Here is a 12197-nt window from a genome sequence, read left to right on the forward strand (position 1 = left end):
AATGACTTAGCTATGTCTAATAGATTCGGGAGGAGGGAGAAAAAAAAAATCTCTGAAAGCATTAACATCTAATACTTTTCAGAAACTCAAGTTAGACCTGAATTCTGTAATTGAAAAACTCCCAAGTGTTAACAGAATAAATTTTGAACCACTCACTCTTAGACACACTGTAAGGAAATGGCAGAATATCAAGAATAAAGAGAACATCTAAAAAGTCATATCAACAGAACACATCAATTACTTAACAAAAGAATAACCAACAGATTGACCGACAAGAAGAAAATGAAGTACCATCTTCAGTGTTGAAGGAAAACAACTAAGAACCTAGAATACTGTATCTATTTTAAATAGCACCATATTTTAACATACACTACCCCTTGCCCCACAGTGAAAGAACTACTAAAATATGTACTTAAGAAGAAAAATAAACCAGCAGTGCAATAATAATCCTAATTAACCAACACTTTCTTAGTGCTTATTATGTATCAAGAACTCTTCCAAATGCTTTGCATGAATTAACTAATTGAATTCTATGTGACAGGTACCAGAATTACTTTATTGACTCCTCTATGGTTCCTGTGTGGTATAATTATTTCTTCCTTTTTCAGAAGAGGAAAATGAAGCACAGAGAAGTCAAATAACTTACCTATGTTTATTCGGCTAATAAAGAGCAGATCTGGAATTCAAACCAAGTAGCTCAGTTCCAAAAAACTTAAGAACTGAATGCAAAATATTTATGTACAACAAGTTAAAACTAAAATTCTAGACAACAGTGAGAATAGAAATGGAAGGGAAGGTTTAGAAAAGAAAAGGTAAGGTTCCTGACGTAAGAAGGATAAATATTGATTACCTTGAAACTTTGTTAGAAAGTCTAAGCATATAAAAAAAATTAAGACTAAGAGGAATGAAATGTGATATATAAAAGCATCAAGGAGAACAAGGAAAAAATGCTCAATTCAAGAGGACAGGGAAAAAGGGCCCAAGAAAAATCACGGTGAACTGAAAGACAAAATGAGATGATAAAAATAAGTCCAAATACATAATCACAATAAACGTACCTTATTTGCTAAAAAACAAAATCATAGGTGGCACTTAAGAGTAAGAGAAATGGAAACTACCCTCAGATACTATTTCTCACTTGCAAACAAGAAAATCCAAAAACTTGAAACACTCTCTGTTGGTGAGGCTGTGGGCAAACAGGCACAGTGTCTTAGATTCCTGGTGGGACACCAGGATGATATGGCTCCTATGGACAGGTACCTGGCAACATATTTCAACATCATCATTTGACCCAGAAATCCTTCTCCCAGGAAATCTACCCAAGAGATGGATCACCACAAATGCAAAATAACACAGTGGGAACAACAGTACACTCACACGGAAAAAAATAACAAAGCTGGATATTACCTCACATCATTAACTTCAATGGATCATGGAAAACTAAATGTAAAAACCAAATGTACAAAACACAAGGATAACAAAGATTTCCTAGACTGGACACAAAATCGTAACAGAAAAAAGTTGATGAATCGAATTTAATCAAACTTAGAAACTTTTGCCCTTACAAATATACCAGTAAGAAAATGAAAGGCAAGCCACAGACTGGGAGAAAATTTACTCATGATACATACACCTGACAAATGGCTTGTATCCAGAACATATTTTTAAAAACTCTCAAAACTTCTAATAACAAAAAACAATTTAAAAAAATGGCAAAATATAGACTAGTAGGAATTCTACAAAAGAAAAAACACAAACTGCTAATAAGCACATGAAAACAGGCGAAACATCATAAGCAATCAGGAAAATGATTTTCAATCCAGAAGTCAATCTCTGCTAACGCACCGAGAACATAACAGGGCAGAACACTCGAGAGGCATCTCAGGCATACACAAACCAACACACCTTCTCCTTAAGAAGTAAACTGAAGCTGTGCTCTAGCTGAACAAGTAAACCGAGAAAGATGATGGCACGGGACTGGGCGCACAGGCTGCAACCCCAGAGAGCAGTGAAGAGTTACATGGGAACAAGCGCTAAGAGGGAGACAGAACAACATCATGTACCAGAGAGATTCGGAAAAAATCTGAGTACCCAAGTCACCCATAACATTTGAAGAAATAAATAAAATAAGGGTAGGGAAAAATGTTTATGTTCTTAACGCCGCAAAGGCAAAGGTGGCATTTAAACAAATGGAGCAAAAACTCCAACGGGGGCTGAACTGTGCACGTCCCACTCTAGAGGGAGAACAATTAGCACATGCAATGCAAGTCAACATTACTTCAAAGGAGAAGCACTTAGGAGGAAGGGCTGGGGGAAGGCTGGGATGGGACTGGTCTGAGCTCCAGAAGACTTTGCCTGCTGGAGGAAGTGTCTGCACACTGCCGACTGCTGCTTCCTGCACTGACCAGACAGGTCAGATCGTGCAGGTTATAAACCAGCTGTCTGCACCTGACAGAAGAAAGATGTACTGAGAAAAAGGGACAATTTTAGAGATACGGTAGCACAGACACTGCTGCTTCCAGCCAAGACAAAGTCACAGGGACTGAACTTAAACCCTTTCAAATTGAAACAAGTATGAAACCAGACGAAACATATAAAACAGTGCTTTTCAGATCCTAGGTATCACACAGTGCAGGACAGTGGTCTCTAAGAGGGGGGAAAATGAGATGAGTACTATGATTGTCCGGGCTTACTGTGTAGACAGAGCTTCCAGGATGCAGGGACGGGGGGGCCCAGATGGAGCCTGGCAGTCTTCCTGAATCAAGGACTCAGACATGACAGTCCAAAAAGGCCAAGGTGGCCTGAGTACAAGAGAGGACAGAGCAGCAAGGAGAGCGAGCCGTGACAGTTCCCAGGGTCACTCAGTCCACCCTCTACTGAAGGAGCCAGCACACTACTTCCATAAAGGGTCAGACAGGAGGCACTCACTGCAGGCTTCGTGGGCAGGATGCTCTCTGCTAAACTACTCAACTGTGCCACTGCAGCACGAGCACAGCCACAGACAGCACATAGATGAACCGGCACGGGTGTGCTCAGGAAGACTTTATTTGTGGACACTGAAATCTGAAACTCCATGTAATTTTCAAATGTCACAAACTATTCTCATTCTTTAGATTTAGACCATTGAGAAATGGACAAACCATTTTTAGCCTATGGATTGTACAGAAACAGGTGACAGGCCAGATTTAGCCCTTAGGTTGCAATGTACTGACTCCTACTCTAAGATAATAAAAGCCCTGATTTTTAGCTGGGTACGCAGCAGTCCAAAAGAAGGATGTCTCCCCGACCGACCTTCCTCCCCACTGACATGGCCACATGAGAAAGCTCTGGTCGAAGAAATGAGAGCAGAAGCACTGTGTGTAACCGCTGGGTCTTGTCTCCCTTTCCTCTTCCTTCCAACTGGCTGGACTGGAGACAAAGTGATAGATCATCGTGGACACGAGTGTAGCAGCAAAACCCGAAGGAAGCAGGGTCAACAAGACAGAAAGAGCCGGACCCCAAAGACCTTCCTGTGCTTGTAGGACACACTGGGGAATTAAACTTCTCTGTTGTTTCAAAAAGGGACTGGGGAGGGAGAGGGGGAAAGAGAGGGAGAACTGACTCATCAAAACTGGTAATGTATTGTGGGATTTATTACACGCAGAATTAAAACACGTGGCAACAACAGAACAAAGGTGGGCAGGGAGAGAGGAGATGGAGGTACACAGCGTAAAGCTCTCATACTCCCCAGGAAGTGCCCCGAGAGCACTCAAAGGCAGAATGTATTGGGTTAACATATATACTACAAACCCTAAGGCAACCACTAAAAGTACAACATAAAAAGGTTTTGCTTATAAGCCAACAAATGATGTAAAATAGAAGTGCAAAAGGTACTTAATCTAAAAGAAGTCAGAAAAATCAGCAAAGGGAACAAAGAACAGATGGGACAAATAGAAAACTAATAGTAAAATGGTACTTTTAAACCCAACCACATCAATATATTACATTAAATATAAATTACAGAGATTAACAGGTTGGATAAAAAACGCAAGACCCAGCTTATATGCTGCCCACAAGAAACCTCCCTGAACTATAAAGAGACAAAGAGGTTAAAAGTAAAAGGATGGAGGGGGAGGATATCACTCAGTGGTGGGTATCATTCAGAGTGCATGAAGGACATGCTGGGTTCAATCCCCAGTACCTCCATTAAAAAAAAAGAGAAAGAAATTTTTTAGAAATGCCTTTAAAAAAAAGTAAAAGGGCAGAAAAATACACACAATGCTAACATTAATCAAGAAATCTGGGGTGGCTACATTAATATCAGACAAAGAAGACTTCAGATCAAAGAATATTAACTGAGATAAAAGGGTCATTTAATAATGACACAGATCAATTCATCAAGAGTACAAAAAATTCTAAACTTCTGTGTACCTGCGTAACAGCTTCAAAATATACGGAGTAAAAACTGATAGAACTGAAATAAAACAATTGTACAGTGGGAAATCTCAACACCTGTCTCTTAGTAGTTGATAGACTAATTACCAAAAAAAAAAAAAAGAAATCAACAAAGCGAAGAGCTGCACCACACTAGCAACATGACCTAACTGACATTTACAGAACATCCTATGCAACAACAGCACAATACACAGTCTTCTCAAGTACACACAGAACCTTTTCCAAGGGACCATGTTCTGGGTCATAATACAAGTCTCAATACATTTTAAAAGGTTCAAGTCATACAGATACAAGATACCAAATTGAGAATCTGGAACAACTTAAGGAGCCAATAAAAATAGACAACATAGGTAGAAAAAAGAAAAGCGATTAGAATCACCAAGAAGAAATAAATGCTATATAGTCTTATATTTACCAATTTTACATATTAAAACTCAATTTAACTTCCAGTGTCTATTCCAGCAGGTAAGGAGGCTGGAAGTCACCACTTCATCCTAACACCAAGGAGAAAGCTAATCAAACTGAAAATTACCACCTCTTCTTAGATCTGACATAATAATGAGGTCACAACAAACCACTTCCCCTACATTTAGAGAGACAGACGGTGGGGGAAGACGGTGAATCACAACTGATGTGAGCAGGAGTCTCCATGGGAACCAGCAGTGGAGCAGGAAAATCTCAACTATAATTGACTGACTGCTGGAGGCTCAGTGTGGAAAAGTAAGTTAACAATTTCAGGGGCCCTGTATACTTTGAGTGAATTTTATCTACTGCAATTCTACCAGGTTCTCACAATAAAGAGCATAAAGATCCCCTTGGGGCTTCCGGTTAGGGGAAGGGAAAGTTAACCACTTTGAAATGTGCCAGAGCATTCTGTTCTTTACAAGGCTCGCCCTCAGGAGAAACTAACCAGAGCCTAAACTTACTATTGGGGTTTCATCAGAAAATAACCACCTTGGGGTAAGGGAAATACCCAAATCTACCTACCTCCTTCAGCCATCCTGTTCTTCCTAAGGCAGTAGAGGTGGAGGACTAGAGGTCCCAGCCCAGGGCGCAGGCTTGCGAAGACAGAGAACTAATCAGAGCACCACAGGGAGCTTCCCCACCCTCTACACCTTACCACCATGTCACTAAGGCCTATCTACTGGAGTTCCTTTCACCCAGTGTATCATGTCTGGCTTTAAAGAAAAAAAGGCAGACTGAAAAGCAAAAAACAAAAAAAAAAAAACAAAAAAAACAAAACAGGATAGTCTGAAGAGACAGGACAAGAATCAGAACCAAAGTCAGACTTACTGTATAACCCAGGAATCCCGCTCCTGGGCTTATATCCAGAAGGAACCCTACTTCAGGATGACACCTGCACCCCAATGTTCATAGCAGCACTATTTACAATAGCCAAAACATGGTAACAGCCTAAATGTCCATCAACAGGTGACTGGATAAAGAAGATGTGGTATATTTATACAATGGAATACTATTCAGCCATAAAAACTGACAACGTAATGCCATTTGCAGCAACATGGATGCTCCTGGAGAATGTTATTCTAAGTGAAGTAAGCCAGAAAGAGAAAGAAAAATACCATATGAGGTCACTCATATGTGGAATCTAAAAAACAAAAACAAAAAAACAAAGCATAAATACAAAACAGAAACAGACTCATAGACATAGAATACAAACTTGTGGTTGCCAAGGGGGCGGAGGGTGGGAAGGGATAGACAGGATTTCAAAATTGTAGAAGAGATTAACAAGATTATACTGTAAAGCACAGGAAAATATACACAAGATCTTATGGTAGCTCACAGAGAAAAAAATGTGACAATGAATATATATATGTTCATGTATAACTGAAAAATTGTGCTCTACACTGGAATTTGTCACAACATTGTAAAATGATTATAAACCAATAAAAAATGTTTAAAAAAAAAAAGAACCAGAGTGATATATGGCAGGGATGTTGGAATTACCACACCAGAAATTTAATACAACTATGATTAATATGCTAAGGGCTCTATTAAAAAAAGCAGACAATATGCAAGAACAGATGGGTAAAATAAGCAAGACATGGAAATTCTAAGAAAGAATCAAGAAAAAAATGCTAGAGACCAAAAATACTAATGGAAATGAAGAATGCCTTTGATGGGCTTATTAGCAGACTGGACTCATCTGTGGAAAGAATCTTAAGCCTGAGGATGTGCCCATTAGAGAAGGAATAACTGAAGGTAAATTAAAACTTTAAAACTTTTTCTTTTTTTAAATAGATGTAACAGACAACAGTTTGTTCAAAATAACAGTGACAATGTATTTACTTATACTCATGCATGCTTGCACATAAGTCAAACAAATGACAACAGTGATACAAGGGACAGGAGGGAGGAATTATGAACACGTCATTATTATAAGAGATTAGCACTACCTGTGAAGTGGTACAGTGTTATTTGAAAGTGGACTTGGCGTGGTTGTAAATGTATATTGCAAAATTTAAGGCAACCATTTAAAACAGTGAAAAAAGAAGTATAGCTAATATGCTAAGAAAGAAAATGGAATCATAAAAAATGCTTAATTAAAGCTACAAATGGCAAAAAGTCAGAAGACAAAATAGGAACAAAAAACAAGGGCAATGAATAGAAAACAATAACCAGTATGGCAGATATTAATCCAACTAAATCAACAATCACTTTAACTAGTAATGGTCTAAATAAATCAACTAAAAGACTGAGATTGTCAGAGGGGATCAAAAAAGAAAACTCAACTATAAGAAATCTACTTTAAAGACACATACAGATTAAGTGAATGGAGAAAAGATACACTATGCTACTAACGCTAATCAAAGAAAGCTAAAGTATAAAATTTGTATGGAAACACAAAACACCCTGAATAGCCAAGACAATCTTGGGAAAGAACAGGGCTGAAAGTATCACCCTCCCTGACCTGACTGTACTACAAAGCTACAGTAATCAAAACAGTGTGGCACTGGCACAGAAACAGACACATAGATCAAGGGAACAGGACAGAGCGCCTAGAAAGAAACCCCCACACATAGGGTCAATTAATCTATCACAAAGGAGGCAAAATATACAACGGAGAAAAGATAGTTTCTTCAATACGTGGTGCTGGGGAACCTGGACAGCTACCTATAAAAGACTGAAATTAGAACATTCTCTAACATCATGTACAAAAATAAACTGTAAATGGATTAAAGTCCTAAACGTAAGACCAGAAATCATAAAATTCCTAAAGGAAACATGGCTCACTCTTTGACATAAATCGTGGCAATATTTTTTGGATCTGTCTCCTAACGCAAAGGGAACGAAAGCAAAAAATAAGCAAATGGGACCTAATTAAACTTAAAAAGTTTTTGCACAGCAAAGGTAACCACCAACAGAACAAAGAGGAACTACTGAATGAGAGAAAGTATTTGCAAATGACATGACTAGTAAGGGATTAAAACAATATAAACTCAACATTAAAAAAAACAAACAAGCCAATTAAACAATGGGCATAGGACCAGGATAGACTTCTCAAAAAGAGACATCTAGATGGCCAGCAGGCACATGAAAAGATTAGCAACATTGCTAATCATCAGAGAAATGCAAATCAAAACCACACTGAAGTATCACTTCACACCCATCAGAACGGCTATCATCAAAAAGACCACAAATAGCAAATGGCGAGGATGTGGAGAAAAGGGAACCCTCATACACTGTTGGTGGGAATGTAAATTGGTGCAGCCACTGTGGAAAACAGTATGGAGGTTCCCCAAAAAACTAAAAATAGAACTACCACAGGAGTCAGCAATTCCACTCCTGGGTATATACCCAAAGAAAACAAAAACACTAATTCTAAAAGATATGTGCATCCCAATATTCATAGCAGCATTATATACAATAGCCAAGATACAGAAGCAATGTAAGTGTCCATCAGCAGATGAATGAATAAAGAAGATGTATATACATGTATATATATATATGTGTGTGTGTGAGTATATATAAATACATATCCATATGTGTGTGTGTATACACACACACACACACACACACACAAATGGAACACTATTTGGCCATAAAAATAAAATTTTATGTGCTCACTTTGGCAGCACATATACTAAAACTGGAACGATACAGAGATTAGCATGGCCCCTGTGCAAGGATGACACGTAAATTCGTGAAGCATTGAAAAAAAGTGAAAATTGCCATTTACAATACCGTGGATGAACCTGGAGGATATTACACTTAGTGAAATAAGTCAGACAATGGAAGACAAATACTGTATGCTATCCCTTATATGTGGAATCTAAAAAAGAAAACAAACTAGTGAATATAACAAAAAAGAAACAGACTCGCAGATATAGAGAACCAACTAGTGGTTACTAGTGGGGAGAGGGAGGGGGAAGATTAAGAGGTACAAACTACTATGTATAAAATAAACAAGCTACATAGATTATCTATATTGTAGAGCACAGGGAATATAGCCAATATTTTACAATAACTATAAATAGACTATAACCTTTAAAAATTGTGAGTCACTACACTGCACACCTAAAACTTGTATATTGTAAATCAACTGTATCTCTATGAAAAAAAATTTATAGCTTAAAAAAAGTTGAAGTAGCTATATTAATTTCACACAGAGCAGACTTCAGAACAAGGAAAATTATGAAGGACAGAGGCATTCAATAACAATAAAGGAGCAATTCTACATGAAGATGTAATAGTCCTTAATATGTATGTGCTTAACAAGAGAGCATCAAGATACCTGAGGCAAGAAGTTGTAGAATTTCTAGGAGAAATAGATGAGCCCTTTATTATAGTTGGGAGTCGTCAATACCATTCTATCAAAAATGAACAGATTCAGCAGGAAGAAAATCAGTAAGGATACAGCCAAATTCAAGAGCATCACCAATCCACTGGACATACATGCTGTCTACAGACTACTTCATCCTACAGCAGAATATACCTTCTTTTCAAGCTCAAATGGAACCTACACCAAGACAGACCACATTTTGGGCCATAAAACACACCTAAACAAACTTGAAAGAAATGAAACTACACAATGGCTCTCATACCACGATGGAATGAAACCAACTTAGTAACAAAAAGACAGCTGGAAAATCCCAAAGTATTTGAAGATTAAACAACATACTTCTAAATAATACATGGGTCAAGAAGAAATCTCAAGAGAAATTTTAAAATATTTTTAACTAAATGAGAACAAAAATACAACTTATCAAAATTTGGGGGATGCTGCAAAAGCAGTACTTAAAGGGCAACTGATAGCATTAAGTGTTTTTATCAGAAAAGAAGAAAAATCTAAAATTAGTAATATAAGCTTCCACTTCAGGAAACTAGAGTAATCTAAAGTAAGCAAGAAAAAAAGGAAACAACAAAAATCAGAGCGAAAATCAACGAAACTGAAAACAGGAAATCAGTTGAGCACGTTCTACAAGAGAACTGGTGCAAAGGTTCAACAGCGTCGAGGTCAGTGAGGTCAGGGACGACTGGCGGCTGCTGCAGGCGGAGGGGACTGAAGGGGCACGATGAGACATGCTGAGCTGCGTCTGCCTGCCGCTGTCCCTCCTTTATTAGTGGGACAATTGGCAAAATTTGAGCGGTGTCTGAGGGTTAGATGCTCCCATGCATCCATGTTAATTTTGAGTCTGACAGCTGTATTGTGCACATTTCTGAGAACACCCTTGTTTCTAGGAAAAACACACTCAAGTAGTGGGGAGAGATGGGGCATTCCAGGCAAATGGTTTAGGAAAAAAGTTTTTTTGTTATGTTCGCCAACTTTTCTGGAAGTTTGTGACTATTCTAAAATAAAAATTTTATTGAGAAAATAGAAGTAAACTCCAGGAAAACAGAGGCTTTGATTCTGTTTCTGATGAATCCCTAGAACAGTGCCCAACACTGAGCAGATGCTTCCTGAGTACCTGATGACTAACGGTGTGTGGACTAGGGGCACACGAGCTAGTCAGGACGGGGTCTAGAATGGACAAGCCAAGAAATAGTGAATAATCATAATTATTTTAAGATTTAAAGATGACTGCCAAAACAAACAGCTAAGAAAACAGGTTCACCTCTAGGGAGTAGCCTGGGTTAAGAAGAGGCTGAACAAGAGAAAATTATTTTTCATTACAGCCTTTCTGTAGTATTCAATTGTTTAACCAAATATTTAAAAAGCACTACACTTTGATACAGCAACTTCAAAGTACCAAAAATTTATAAAAATATAGTTGAAATAACTTCTCACAAAATTAACGAAAAAAGGATATCTTTGCTCAAATATGTAACATCTAGTAATTCTGCTTCTTACGTGATAATCCCGTCACATCTCACACATTAGTTTTCTTTTGTTTACCACCAACCTTTTCCTTTTCAAAGATACGCACAGCTCATTCCATCACTGATTGTCATAAAGAAAAGTAGGAAACAATGACTGCCCAGCAACTTGGAGCTACTTAAAATAATGATGACAGATTCCAAACACTAGAAAGCTGTGCAGTGATTAAACACGACGTAAATGCATGGCATTTTTCCTGCTCCAATGGAAACGGAAGAGATACAAGTGGAAATAACACATTCCCATCAATAATGGGAAGTCCTATCTGGGACCCCTACAGGAGGTGCATCAGAACACGGGTGGGGGCCCCACACGTGCCCCAGGAAGTCTCTGACCTGGAAAGATGTTCAGCCATGTATTACGTGAAAAACATCACACAGAGGTATGTATAGTAGGATCTCATTTTTGTAAAACAGAAATTATATACACACCCTCACATCTAGAAAGCTCTGGGGAAAAAAAAAAGACTTAAAATTCTAACAAGTATGTGTACTAAAGATGACAGGCTTTTAAAATTCTGATTATCTGTATTTTTCTATGATAAACAATATTACCAAAGTAATTAAACAATTTAAAGTACAGGGAATATTTTAGCTAACTAAAGCTTTACTTTCTTGCTAGGTTCCAGTCTTTTTTTCCGATGGCTGTTTCAGCAGTCAGTTGTGGTTCTGTTGAGGTCCCGAGAAGAGATGAGCTCGTGGTCCTACTACTCTGCCACCTTGACTGGAAATCCTAGCATTAGAGGTTACTTGTGGTTTACTCTGGGTATATGTGAAGTATTATATCCCCAGGTATACACACATTCAATGTAGGAGTGAATCCTGGGGAACCACCACAGAGGGTGAGCCAAGTATCAAAGTGGCTGGTACATTTCACCCCTGCCAACAATTCCAAGTCATTAAATAACCTGGAGATATGGAATTAAAGACTGAGTATTTCTAACTTCATAAATGCCTCTTTCTTATTTTTGTGCATCCTACTGCTTAAAGTAAAAATCAATCATAAATCCATATGCATATTCTGAGAACAAATAATAATCACTGACCTACGGCTGGGCTGAAATAAATCAGTCCTACCCATGAAAAAGTGCCTGATATGTTCTTTACATTGTGGTAAAAGCCTGAGGACCGCAACACAAATTATGTTTGTCAGCATCTACATCATAAATTGGTGCCACCAAATTAACGGAAAAATAGAGAATTATCCCAGTCCTTCTAATCAGTCCTCATAATGTTTAGGCAGTGAAGAGTGTCCTTTTACGTGGCCTATGAAGTGAAGCAAGAGAACAGAACTCACCCAGGAGACCAGCAGTTGGCCTGAGGTCACCAACACCGTTGGGCCACGGATGCTGGAGAGACTTCGCCAGCAAAGTTAAATCATGTGAATCTGAGAGAGAGAATACATTTCAGGATCAGTGCATGAAATA

General features: G+C 38.3%; 1 protein-coding gene and 1 non-coding gene across 2 annotated transcripts in view; one reads left to right on the plus strand and one right to left on the minus strand.

Moving 5' to 3' along the window:
• TDRD12 (tudor domain containing 12) overlaps positions 1-12197 on the minus strand; it is a 70395-nt gene that overhangs the window by 35646 nt on the left and 22552 nt on the right. Inside the window, exon 9 of the mRNA XM_032486205.1 lies at positions 12068-12157. Within this exon, the coding sequence (XP_032342096.1) occupies positions 12068-12157 (90 nt within the window). The remainder of the gene's footprint in view (positions 1-12067; positions 12158-12197) is intronic.
• On the plus strand, positions 8513-8616 carry LOC116666176. The gene has a single exon (XR_004323020.1). It is a non-coding gene; the product is annotated as a U6 spliceosomal RNA (small nuclear RNA).

This window comes from Camelus ferus, chromosome 9 (assembly GCF_009834535.1).
Source record: "Camelus ferus isolate YT-003-E chromosome 9, BCGSAC_Cfer_1.0, whole genome shotgun sequence".
Lineage (NCBI taxonomy): Eukaryota > Metazoa > Chordata > Mammalia > Artiodactyla > Camelidae > Camelus > Camelus ferus.